Here is a 13,422-nt window from a genome sequence, read left to right as displayed (position 1 = left end):
ACTTTTAGAATTACTCTTCATTTCACCCCACCTGTGAGTGCCCCACCAAAATCAAAAGGCGCCTTTCTACTCCAAACTGTTCAATCTGTATCACCTTTCTAATATGGTCGGGTTAACCGGGCTAGTAGGGAACATGGGGGAAGGATTATGCAATTCTTGGACACACGAATGGCGTATATAAGCTTGAGGAAGGATTGAAGTAAGTAGAAAGCCAGCAAGTCTCAGCAGGCCAAGTGATACATTGAATCAGTCCAGCAAACCAAGCAAGATGTACGCCAACCTCGCTGTAAGTTTCAATGTTAATGAATGATTTGTTTTGACTTAGGCCAGCAGAAATGTAATATATATTTTTTTTTCAGCTTGTTGCCATCATGGTCGCTGCAGTTGTAGCTATACCTACTCCTGGAGGCCACGGACAGTAAGTACCTATATCACTAATTTCCGTTTTACTTATTCCCTGCACACGATTAGGTAATTCTTACGCATAGATGAAAATCTAGACACTTAACCCTAAATCTTCCATTTTGAGTCAGTTGTACTTAATAATTGTAAACAAAATGCAACGAATCAATTAATTAACCTAAGTACAAATTAATCCATTTAGTCAGCTTTGATTTAAGCCAGTTTCAATTCAAGATCAAAAGACAATAAATAAAAATAAGAAAGATTTTATAACCGCAACTCATTCATTAAAGGTTCGTTTCTTTCTTTTTACGTTTGTTTGACTGAATGAGCAAACTTTTTATTGGTTTTGTAAATCATGGTTTCTTATTGATGATTGCAAGGCGTTTATTTTTATTTGAAATGTTTAGCTAGGTTTAACTAGCTATTAAAACGTTGCTTGCTTACAAAAGATGTGAGCGTTTTATTAAATTATATTTTTTATCATCTTTTGCCCGTGACTTCGTCCGCCTGGGTTTAGGTTTTTTAAAATCAATCCTGTAATGATAATGATGTAGGATGGTTTTTTGGGATAAAAATTAGTTTAGATCACTCTTTGCCTATGCGTATGAATATAAAATTGGTTAAACTGTTTAAAAGCTAAGCTCGGCCAAATAGAGAGAAAGGCAGGAAAAAAATTAAATAATCCATTTTGGACTTTGAAATTATAAATAAATATTTTATTTAATTTGTATGTATTGATATTCGTACAATAAACCTTCCATACTTTCTATAAAAATAATATTTACCTTTTTCGGCTGCAATGCCTTGCCTAGGTGATAGCCTAGTGGTTAAGACATCGAACTTTTAATCGGAGGTCCGGGGGTCAGTTCTGGGTATGGACCTCTAATTTTTCGGAGTTCTAAGTAAAAAACACTTAGCTTTTAACGGTGAAGGAGAACATCACGAGGAAACCTGCATGCCTGAGAGTTCTCCATGATGTTTTCAAAGGTGTGTGAATTCTGCCAATCCACACTTGCCCAACGTGGTAGACTATGGCCAAATTCTTCTCATTTTGAGAGGAGACCCGTGCTCAGTAGTGAGCTGGTACACTGGTTTCAGTAGCTTTAACCCGGGCGCGAACATGCTATTTTGTGATACTTTTACAACGCAAAATAACATTTGGTATTACCTTATTTTTTGCAAAACTAATCAATTTTTTTCAACGAACTAAATATATTTGTAATAATAGGTATTTAATTAAAGTATTCCTAAACATTGTTAATTACGCAGTATTCTATTTTTTACTTACGTAATTTATTTACGCAAGAAGCTGATCTGTTTAAAATTATTAGGAATATATCGCCCCGCTACGGGATATAGTTAAATGTAAGCTTTAGTAATTTTGAAAATCTCCGTACCACAGTTCTATTTGTCTGTCGGATAATAGACAGTGGCTTCGCTATTGCAGCGTGCTTACGTGACCAGTTATCGAAAACAAAAGAAAGTATCTCAAATGTAGGGAATGTAATAGAGCATGATCCGAAATGTGTACGACTCGTAAAAGTTAACATCAGTAATCATACTAATGTTTGTAAAATCTATAGCGCGTTATGTAATTCTACAAACAACTGTTCATGCTAGGAGTATGCTCCAGATTTATACATGTATATACCTAGTATCCACCGTGTTTAGTAATTGACTAGCTGATACCCGTGACTTCGTTCGCGTGGATGTAGGTTTTTTAAAATTCCCGTGGGAACTCTTTGATTTTCCGGGATAAAAAGTAGCCTATGTGCTAATCCAGGGTATAATCTATCAGGGTATGATTTTAAATATTATTGTGGACACACAAAGGCACTACAGTTCTCGCTCATCGAACATACTTAAATAATTACAAACAAAATTAAATAATATAATACTCACGAGTGATATAATATGATTCCTTAGTCTTTATCTACCTAGTTTACAACCTTTATTTACCTAGGTATATAATGTGTGCAGTTCTGTGATATTTTTACTAATTAACAATTGTAAATAAAATACCGGACCTAACTATCAGTCAGTAGTAAGAAGGATTTATTGCGAGTTATTGCGATTTATTACGTATGATTTAGTTACATTACCCGTTTATGTAATATATCTCTTCTTCTTATACTTCTTCTCATATTATGTACCTAGGTAGGCATATAATTATTATGATAATCGTTTTATCTCTGTCAATACGACACACCTCATCCTTTAATTATTTTACTATAATAATTTTGTCTATATGGTTTACTTTAACAAAAATAAAATACTTGATCTCTGATCTACATAAGTCACACAAACAATGGGTATGGAAATATTCGAGGAAGTGTGACCGTATACTGTTATTTTATATAACTTATGGTACTTACTCGATGTAGTAATAATAATGTCAGTGGTTGCAGAAAAAGCAGTGAAATTTCCTTGAGTTTTTTTGTGCAAGAGTTCTTGGGAAATTGCGTCATTACCTTTACGGTTACTGTTACCGAAGAAGGCTTTCCATATAACATTCTAGACTTCTTTAGATAAATATATAAAGTATACAATCATGTAATATCATCTTCATTAGAATATTATCTGCCTCGAATTAAAAAAAAAAACAAATCCATAAGAAAGTATTTAGAAATTTAAAAAATCTATAAAGATAATTTCAATTTTATATAATATCCATTTTACAAAATTCTCTTGATAGAATGAAGAGTATAATAAATAATCAACAATTCTAACTAGGTATTCATTCCACAGTCTATCTACTAATAGTGTTTCTGCAGTCTATATTATGATAACTCAAAACTTTTCTATTCACTTTCATTCCTATCACGAATAGACCTCTGTTGTTTTACGGGATAAAAGCTATCCTAAATGTTATCAAAGAGATTTAGCTACGAGTATAAATATGATAAGTTGCAATCAAGCCCGTTCTTTGGTCTGTTCAGTCATTTAAGCACGATGCACACGCAGACATAGATAAACAGGAAAAATATATAAAAAAATACTGTTTTGGGATCTATATCGATTATAACGTTTACTAAAATTAAAATTTTAAAAATATAGTTGATGTACGGAAATTTTTCACTTACGGATTATACTTACGGATAATATATTATATTATATTATTATTATTATAGAATATCTTTAGGCTCTCTATCGCTTATCCAGCCAAATAGAGTTGTTAATAATTGTTATTCTAGTGAAATAATGTTATTTATACGTATTTATCTTTAATTGAAAGAGAATAGTCATAAGATTAGTACCTATATGCTTAAGTACGAGGAGGTAGGTACAGTATAAAATAACAAACGTTAAGAAGCAAACTTTGATCGGCATATTCAGGTATTCCCAGTGAAAGGCCAAACGTTAGATGCAAGTATCATAAATCTCATTAAACCCGCTGGCTCCTTCCCGCCATTATGTAATTGAAGTACCTATACCTAACGCCTATCGCAGACGTCTGATAAAGTACTTGGTCCAACTAAAGTCGACGTTCGTTCGTTTATAGACATAACTAGCTGATACCCACGACTTCGTTCGCGTGGATGTAGGTTTTTTAAAATTCCCGTGGGAACTCTTTGATTTTCCGGGATAAAAAGTAGCCTATGTGCTAATCCAGGGTATAATCTATCTCCATTCTAAATTTCAGCCAAATCCGTCCAGTAGTTTTTGCGTGAAGGAGTAACAAACATACACACACACACACACACATACAAACTTTCTCCTTTATAATATTAGTGTGATATACAAGTACATTCGAAGAAGTCTGCTCTACAAAATGACAGTAATTTTGTGTATCGTTTCTTTAGTGACCCGCCGAGTGGGTTGAGCGACCGGGAAAAGCTGTAGCGCCTTGTAGCGCATAACTGGGTAGGCTCCTGCGGTTGTGGAGTGGTGCAAGAGAGTGAGTTGACGAATCACTGAGTTCTCCCGTCACGTCATCACACCCCTCTCGCTCCTCTCCACTACCGTAGAAACCTACTCAGTTATGCGTTACGCCTGTAAAGTTGACTGTTAGTGTCAAATGGTCTTCATATTGATATTATGTTGACGGATCTCTCATCACCAACATACGAGTAAACATGGGATAACGCAATCGATTCATTGAGTCTATAAAATCGGTGGTATCCAGCTTCGTGCCGTCATCCGTTGCCCATTAAAAATAGGTCACACACAAAAGCGGTTGTCTGCGTTATTCTTAAGTTATATTGTAAGCATTTACACTTGAGCTGTAGTCTAGTGTCGAGACTTTGTCCTACTAGATTTGTTAGGACAAGCTAAGTTGAAGCTAACGAGACGACCGCGACACCTCATTTATTAAAATCAAATGAGTATTTTGCACTAAAATGGATATGTAAAGGCTCTTAAGGTCTATTGTATTTATGTGACCGATAAACATGATTTTATAACTCTCTTTCATAGTAAACAGTACATGGGCTTGAAAACCTATTCAATTTGGACATCAGTTCCTTTCGTTCCACTTTAGTTCACGCACTTACTCAAAATGTCAAGTAGGTATATCAAGTTAGCAATAAAATAATGGTATATCAACGACGGCGTACTTTCTCAGTAATGAGTGTGATCAAAGCTAATAACAACGTCAAAAGCCATACAAGAAACCAGCCAAGCGCGAGTGGGGCCTCGCTCTTTTAAGATTCTGTATTTTTTAATATATATGTAATATAAAAAATATTATTATTATTACTTTTTTTTTTTATTGAAGAATATTAGCCATGTTAATCATGACTAATATTCCCCTTTCCCCTTCAACTAAGCGCAAAGCTGTATTAGGAGTAGGTACGACAATAGTGCAACGGGTGGGGTTTGAACCGCCGACATTTGGTCACAGCTTACAAATTACTTTACGAATTGTTGTTTGCAATATTCTTTGTTTAAATACATTATAGTATTATGGAAAAATAATATTTTGCGTATTCCTAAATAGTTTAGTTTTAGGGTTCGTACCTAAAAAGGAAAAAAGGAACCCGTATAGGATCACTTAATTGTCTGTCTGTCGTGTCTGTCTAGAAATCTATAGGATAATTATTTCCTGTTCACCTAGAATCATGAAAAGCAGATATTGTGGTTACGTCTGACTAGCATTTGGCGGGGTTTTTTAGATGGACCACCGTCACAAAAATAATGCCTAGAACTGACAACTATGACAGCCTCCCCATTTCTTTATTAAATTCAATAATAATATTTATGAGAATACAAAACTAAATATGAGACAGTTACTTAGAAGATAATTAAGATAATTAGGACAGTTTAAATGAATGTTTTTTTTTCTTTCCAGCAAAAAGGTAATAATCCACGTACCGTACAAGGTTCACACCATCCACCATCACCACGTATCGAAAGTACCTTACCCGGTTCACGTGCCGGTTGTGAAAGAGGTACAGGTCATCAAAGAGGTCCCTGTAGTGAAGCATGTACCTGTACCTGTAATCCAGCACGTTCCATTCCCGGTGTACAAGAAGGAGGTGGTTGAGAAGCAAGTGTTCGTGCCCGTCCATCACGAGGAGGAACATCACCATGGATGGGAGAGCGAGGCGCTGTCGCACGGCTGGCACTGATTTTTTACATACATCATCCTAGATTAATGTAAGTATCCCTCTCTCTAGTCGTTCCTTCATTTCTGAAGATCGTGGTCCTGGTGTTCTTGCAACCTCGTGCGGATTAATTGCGTCCATCAGCTTCTATCGCTAGTTTTGCAATTGTGTGAAATTTGCACTTGGAGTCTCTCAGCTGGTCTGCCCATCTGGTTGGTGAGCGGCCTCTCGATTGCCCTGTCTGTTGCCCGTCACAATATAAGTATAATCCATACTAATCAATTAAATGGGAAATGTCTGTCTGTCTAAGTGCTAAGTTTTCACGGCCCATCTATTTAACCCATTTTGATGAAATTCGGTACAGAGATAGCATCCCAGAGACGGACATGGGCTATTTTTCATCTCGGAAAATCAGAGTTTCCAGGGGATTTAAAAAAAACTTATATCAAATTAGCAGGCATCACCTATTAATTGGTGCACTATATACTATAGAGATAGCTTTCATACTGAAAACGGAGTTTCTTTCAATTCCATTACAAGTTAACTCTTGACAGCAATCGCACCTGGTGGTAAGTGATGATGCAGACTAAGATTATAGTGGGCTAGAAGGGTATGGCAGTTCCAGGGGATTTATAAAATTCCTAAACCCACACGGACGAAATCAACCTACTGTGATCGCATAAAGATGCCGTAAGGTAAAAAGGGCTCTGGATGTCATTGGAAGGAAATGTTTGCGCCTGGACACCTTATTTTCCTACAACTTGTTAAATCCAGCAATGCATTGGTGGTTTCTCTCGTGCTGCAAATTTATTTATTATTATAATGATCGTAAATAAAAGAAACAGAATATGGCTTTGTTATGCTTACGTATGCACTTCGTTTTGTCCTAGTATTGTTATTTATTATGTCTAAGCATTCCTCTTTCAGTACAATTCAAAAATTACTTTACAGTTTTACTAATTTATTTTTTGTTTCTTATTGTTTACAGGTACATAATAAGTAGCTGATAGTTAAAATAAAATTTTGATTATAAATATTTTCAGAAATCATCCACCCGCCACATTTATTGAATTCATAGTATTTATAGCATATTTTAAAAATGCTAGACCATTCTGCATTCTGTTTGTTGAAATAATCTAAGACTAGTCATAAGAATAATGTCAACAAATTAAAGATTTATGTAACAAATATCCAAGAAGCATTTAGGTCTGGTTGATATCCAGTTTCTCACAGACTTGGACACCCACAGGATGTTTAAAATGCTTATAATGTTATATGCGCTTCAGACAGTTAGTACCAACTGACTGAAGAGCATTATCAATATCGACCGATATTGTGATCGAGCTATAGTCGATCACAAACAAGACCTACAACAGGCTTGACCTGAGTTGCAATAATTGTATTTGAAGTGAAAATTTCTAGGCGCGTTGGGCGATTTTGGGATGCGTAAAAACTTCAGGGTCGCGTCTCCGACATGCAAATGTTAATTGGAGTGCTGATAGACGTAGAAACTGATGTTAATGCCTTTAATTCACAAATTGAGAAATTTTAATTATTTCAATTAAAATTAAAAAAAAATCCACTGTTGTTTCATAGTTTTAAAATTACACTTCTGTAAGTTTTTTCAATATTGAAAATCCGAGTGACATTGCACTAAGAGCTCGTTCATACAGGCTGCGTAAGCGTAAACGTAGCGCGTAGCATTGCGTTGTAATGTATGGAACTGTATGAGACATGGCATACCGCTTGCGTGGCGTTAACATTCACGTAGACTTAATGCGTGCAGTTATGTCTATGGGTTCACGCGCGTCGCTACGCACGAGTCACGTGTACGTGCTACATACGCAATTGGTGTGAATCGGCCTTTAGTCAATACAGATGGCATAGTCAACAGCTTTTCTTCTATGCTTTCGGTGACGTCACAATGCATTTTCAGTGCTGAAAATTATGTTGCGTTAGTTTGTAATAGCTATCTTGTAGATGTTGGCTCTTGCGCATCCCTGCGGTCGTCTTGTGATGTAACATGCTTAATGTCTTCTGACTAAGTTCCTTTGTGAAGCAACTCGTGCGTCTTTAGATAGATCTTAAATTATTACTTGTATCTACCTAATAATATTGTCAAGTGGATTGTATTGTAAATATTTGATGTCAATTTTCACAAATGTTACCATTTAGTACATAAGAACCAAAGAAAGGAATAAAGAGCCGAATATTTTAAATAGTTATTTTATTTTACCCATAAACTGCACCGTAAATCTTAGAGCAAAATATCAATATAATGAACAAGATAAACTATTTATCTATTTATTTATTTCCTTAACAGAAAACATACAAATTCGTAAGTTGTGAACAAAACTACATTGGTAGCTTGAGCTTTATAAACAGTCACCAAAAGGCCTCTATATAATCCAAAGAAACCTTCGATTTTAACAGTATCTGTTAAACACTTTATAAGCTCGGTACATTTTATTAGATTTCTGGACGTGGTCGGGGCTTGAAATCGTTCTAGTGGCTTGTGGCTCTGAAAGGAAAGAATATAAAATCAATCAACTCATTGAAATATACTAAACCAGGTTCAAACCGCGAGCTTGATTCTGCGAAGTATTATGCCATCATTTAGCTCTAATGATAAGTGATTGACTGATCATTCATAAAAGGAGAATTGCTTAAAAAAATAATCATCAAATTATTATTAATAATTATTGAAAACATCATATACAATTATATTATAATATAATAAATATGCAGTACAGCTCTTACTGATGGCAACACAGTTTTTACTAAGTATCAGTAGGTATCCATAACTAAGGTACCTACTTGTTGTGATACAATTTCTATTTATGTCTGTATTTAAAATGAAATTAATATCCCCCTGGTTGTTTATTATACGTGGAATTCTAGTTAGGCTTTATTTAATAGGTAGGTAATATTAGCGAAACCATATTTTTAAACCCTTCTTTATCTAATGCAGTAGGTCCGCATAAAGAACCAACCTCTCACAGTTACGGTTTAAGAGATTTTTGTGCTGCGCAAGTAAATCCGACATGAGAACATTAATTTAAACTGGGTTAATTAAACCCACGCCCGGTTGTTCTCTTTTTGCGAAATAATAAATTATTATAATAGAAAGGAAAGTACGTTTGTTTCCGTTATTTTTCGAGCGTACTACTCTCTGCGGCGTAACTATTTAATTATTTATATTATTATGAAACATTTTTTTGATTCGTTTCATAACAATATAGTTATCGGCTGCGGAGCATAATAACTCGCATTTTATTTGATTTCATTCTATTTGGGTTATTAAAACTGATTTTGCGAGCTTTTAATTAGCTTGCCGTCTTAGTAGGTGGTCAAGTTTTACTACCATCTACCATCACTACCCATATTATAAATGCAGAAGTGTGTTTGCTTGTTGGTTTGTTTTCCAATCACGTCGAAACGGAGCAAACGTATCAACAAATTTAAATCCACGCGGATGAAGACGCGGGCATCAGCGAGTCATAAATAAAGCTACTAACTGCTATTTGCAATCGGCGTTTAGCAAGATCTAAAGGATAAGTAGTCGTTTTAGAAACAATTCCAGAAATAGATCCAGCGATGGACGAAGCCAGAACTAGATGTTCTGGCTTGTGAGCACTTGTTTTCGGATGGTCACAGTCACTGTTACATTTGTAGAGATAACTGAGTATCATTGGCTGCATCAAACTGAATACGGAAAAAGTTATTCCAACTTGGGGCCCCAACTGAAATAAGTAAATACTTAGTGAATATTTTAAGGCTAATTATGCGATTGAAGCTGTTATGCTGGCCACACTAAAAGTTCTTTTTTTCTAACGCTCATTACAGAAATAATTGAGGCACAAATATACACAAACTACTTAGAGCATGCCCGCGACTTCGTCCCGCGGGAAATTAGCTTTTAAAGATCCCTCTTATATTTTCCGGGATAAAAGTTGCCTATGTAAATTACAGGGACGCAAGCTAGCTCGGTACTTTTCATATAAATCGGTTAAGCGGATGAGTCTTTAGGATTTTCGTGGGAATTCTTTGATTTTACGGGATAAAAAGTAGCCAATGTCCGTTCCCGGGATATAAGCTAACTCTGTACCAAATTACGTCAGAATCGGTTAAACTGTTAGGCCGTGGGCAGAAAGACAGACAGACGCACTTTCGCATTCATAATATTAGTATGGATTGCTGTAAGGATCCAGGATGATACCTACGAGCTTGATATTCATTGCCAATACAATATAATATATTAGGGAATTCAACATTTTGAGCCTGAAGGATTATAACTTTATAGCCTCAATAGCTCAAAGGTTACAAGAGCGGACTGATATCTGAAAGGTCGGGCGGCGCGGCGGTTCAAACGCCATCCGTTGCACTATTGTCATATCTACTCATAGCACAAGCTTTACGCTTAGTTGGAGGGAAAAGGGGAATAATGGTCATTATTAAAATTATATTCTTTTTCGAATTAAAAAAAAAACTGTTTTTTAAAAATTCGATTAGGTACGACTTGTTCACTATTACAAATTAATAGCACTATTAGTCTATACCTGTCCGTTGAATTTAGTATAAAAATTTGCGTAGGTACAACCGAATGTAAAACAGTGGCATGCCAACGATTTAATACGAGTGTAGATACGTCCACAAAAATAGTTTACCATAAGTACACTAGCTGTCCAGCCTTCAAAAAAGGCCATCACTCCGCCAGATGCGTACACCGCCTTGGCACCATTAAGCAAACCACCATATTGTTGCTTTACCAACGCCTGTCGTACTCGGATAACTTCCAGAGGAATGGTGAGCGTGGCGCAACAAAAGCCTGCAGTTATGCCACACATAAATTCTAGAACAGATCTACAAAAAGAAAAATACGGCTGTACCTAATTGACAAACTACCCGACACAGTGACAGCGTACTCTTATTAGTGCGAGGTTCCGGATTCGATTCCCACCAGATGCAATTTGGGGATTTATAATTTCTAAATTGTCTATGGTCTGGTTTGGTGAGAAGCTTCTGCCCTACAGCCTTAGCTAGTTACCATTCTATTGGTAAAACCATGTCGCCGAGCGGTTTAATATTCCGGTACTGGTTTAATAAAACTACCATATCCCTTCCAAGTTAGCCCCTTTCTATCTTTGACTGCATCATCACTTACCACCAGGTGGGATCGCAGTCAAAAAGTCTAACTTGTTATGGACTCAAAAAAATGCTATTATTGTTTGTACTCATAGTGTTCAAAGCTCATAATATTATTCCAGCCATTTCAGTCAACTTTCACAGTAAAAACTCACAAATTGCCTAAAACTATTATAAAGCAAAAACGAGTAGCCATCCTTCTTCATTAAAAACATAAGGCGATAGTATTATTCTATTTATTTTTAAATTAATTTTAACGAATTATTATTAATATTTTCTCTGTAGAATGGGTAATGGGTATTTAGCAAAGTATAAAATACTAGCTTACTCATCCCGACTTTGCACGGACTTACCTATACCATAAATTATACAAAGCGCAATGAAACATGAAGAGCTGAACACGGTAGGTCTGAAGGAATGAAATTTTACTAGACAACTACTAAGACAGGATTTTTGAAAATGCATCCCATAATGGGAACAAAAGGTTATGCAGAATAGATATACATTTTTACTTCCTATATCTATACTTCCTTGATTTATTAGTTAATAATATAAACTCACTTGTATTTAGGATCTACAGGATAGCTAGAAATGAGTTTTGTGGTCATTTCGTATACGAAAAATTGGCTCGTCGAAGAGAGAATCGAATGTGCCTATAAAGAAATAGAAAACGAGTTATTTACACAGTCCTAGGTAGTTATCACTTTACTGTACCTATTTTACACATTTACTGTATAATCATTATCCTTGGCATTCTATATTAAATACTAGCCGATGCCCGCGACTTCGCCCGCGGTGGAGTTAGGTTTTTCGAATTCCCGTGGGAACTCTTTGATTTTCCGGGACAAAAAGCAGCCTATGTGCTAATCCAGGATAATATTATCTATATTCATTCCAAATTTCAGCCAAATCCGTCCAGTAGTTTTTGCGTGAAGAAGTAACAAACATACACACACACACATACAAACTTTCGCCTTTATAATATTATAGTGTGATCTAATGCTGCTTTTGGAAATGTATCGTTTAAAACTACGTGCCTACCTAGTTAGCTACCTAGCTACCTATAGTACGTGACAGGTTGAGATGGCAATCGGGGTATGAGGCGGGGGGACGGCTCGCACGTCACCCGCGCCTATTCGCGGGTGAGCGCGGAGGCTGTGCAGGTGTGCGGGCGTCCCCACCCCGGTTGCCATCTCTACCTAATGCCACCGTGCCACATATCATGCGTTGCAATGCGACTCACGTACCACATATTGCACGTTGATGGTTCTATGTCAGAAACCTTTATGCAAGTCCCAACAACAACAGTATAAAGTTGCAACCCTATCGGATGACGATGAGTACCTGGTACCCACAACTTTAATTTACAACCAGCATCTGTTGATGGTTCTAGTCCTCGCGGCTTATTAACATATTTGAGGATTTGGGACCCAAAGTACACAATAGTGTCATGGGTTCATTGCAACGAAAATGGTACGAAGTTTCATAAAAATCAGTTCAATAAAACGAATTAAAAATCCGCTGCAAGATTTCATACAAACATCTTACTTACGAAAGTAAAGTTCAATAAAAAACTAACTTATCCTACAAATAATGAAAGTGTCTATAATTCTAAAAAAGCAGCGATGTCTGTGCAATAAAGTCTTACCTGTCCAAGAACGTGGCCCTGCCAAAAAGCGGTTATGCCCTCTTCCGTTAAAATTTTTTTTGTCATGCTGTGTAAATTAAGTGATTTGCCTTCAGGCATTTTCTTTTGCAACTGTGTCCTTAATTTTAGCACATCTAAAGGCTGAATTACAAAGCGGGTCACCAGCCCAGAAACACTACCAGCTATCAACTTCTGGCTGTGTGACAGAGAATCTTCTTGACTATAGCCAACCATTTTTGGATGCTTACTTGAAATCATTCCTGATAAGTTTTCGCATCGATTCGGTTTACAAATTCAATCATTATTCATATTAGAGTATTACGTTGGTTAATTTATTTTTATCATGTTGTGTTATTCTCTGTCTTACTGACAGACCGATGATTGATTGGGTATTGAATGATTGATTGTGTAAATAAATATAATGCATAAAAATGACTTCTCACGCGCTATTTTAACTTTATGTGTCAAATGTCAAGTACGATTTTAGTCCTTATTTTAAAGGTGTAAGCCCGTACTTTTGACATGACACTTATTGAAAGCGTTACGCCAAACATGCGCTAAACGTTTTTAACCCCCGACCCAAAAAGAGGGGTGTTATAAGTTTGACGTGTGTATCTGTGTATATGTGTATCTGTGTATCTGTCTGTGGCATCGTAGCGCCTAAACGAATGAACCAAT

At 36.1% G+C, this 13,422-nt stretch overlaps 2 protein-coding genes across 3 annotated transcripts; one reads left to right on the top strand and one right to left on the bottom strand.

Annotated features, from left to right (window-relative positions):
* On the top strand, window positions 1-7,217 carry LOC123880296. Its single transcript, XM_045928337.1, has 4 exons — window positions 1-286; window positions 360-418; window positions 5,696-6,003; window positions 6,940-7,217. The coding sequence occupies exons 1-3, from the start codon at window positions 269-271 to the stop codon at window positions 5,973-5,975; spliced, it is 357 nt and encodes a 118-aa protein (XP_045784293.1). The 5' UTR covers window positions 1-268; the 3' UTR covers window positions 5,976-6,003; window positions 6,940-7,217.
* Window positions 7,218-8,169: 952 nt separating this feature from the next.
* On the bottom strand, window positions 8,170-13,141 carry LOC123880294 (mitochondrial thiamine pyrophosphate carrier-like). 2 transcript variants are annotated; one of them, XM_045928333.1, is made up of 5 exons: window positions 12,745-13,141; window positions 11,658-11,749; window positions 10,619-10,814; window positions 9,470-9,694; window positions 8,170-8,472 (listed from the first exon to the last, which is right to left on the bottom strand). In XM_045928333.1, the coding sequence occupies exons 1-5, from the start codon at window positions 13,000-13,002 to the stop codon at window positions 8,260-8,262; spliced, it is 984 nt and encodes a 327-aa protein (XP_045784289.1). In that variant the 5' UTR covers window positions 13,003-13,141; the 3' UTR covers window positions 8,170-8,259. The 2 variants fall into 2 exon arrangements, with proteins under 2 accessions (XP_045784289.1, XP_045784290.1); XM_045928334.1 differs by lacking the exon at window positions 9,470-9,694.
* Between the last annotated feature and the right edge of the window lie 281 nt (window positions 13,142-13,422).

This window comes from Maniola jurtina, chromosome Z (assembly GCF_905333055.1).
Source record: "Maniola jurtina chromosome Z, ilManJurt1.1, whole genome shotgun sequence".
In the NCBI taxonomy this organism is placed as follows: domain Eukaryota; kingdom Metazoa; phylum Arthropoda; class Insecta; order Lepidoptera; family Nymphalidae; genus Maniola; species Maniola jurtina.
Note: the sequence above shows the minus strand (reverse complement) of the source record. Positions and strands in the feature narration are given on the sequence as shown.

Excerpts from the sequence above, each read along its gene's own strand:
- LOC123880296 (XM_045928337.1), top strand. Across the intron at positions 419-5,695 it reads ACTCCTGGAGGCCACGGACA|CAAAAAGGTAATAATCCACG; the intron begins GTAAGTACCTAT and ends TTTTCTTTCCAG.
- LOC123880294 (XM_045928333.1), bottom strand. The coding sequence starts at position 13,002 with ATGATTTCAAGTAAGCATCCAAAAATGGTTGGCTATAGTCAAGAAGAT. Across the intron at positions 11,750-12,744 it reads AGGGCCACGTTCTTGGACAG|GCACATTCGATTCTCTCTTC; the intron begins GTAAGACTTTAT and ends ATTTCTTTATAG. Across the intron at positions 10,815-11,657 it reads CCTGTAGATCCTAAATACAA|ATCTGTTCTAGAATTTATGT; the intron begins GTGAGTTTATAT and ends TTCTTTTTGTAG.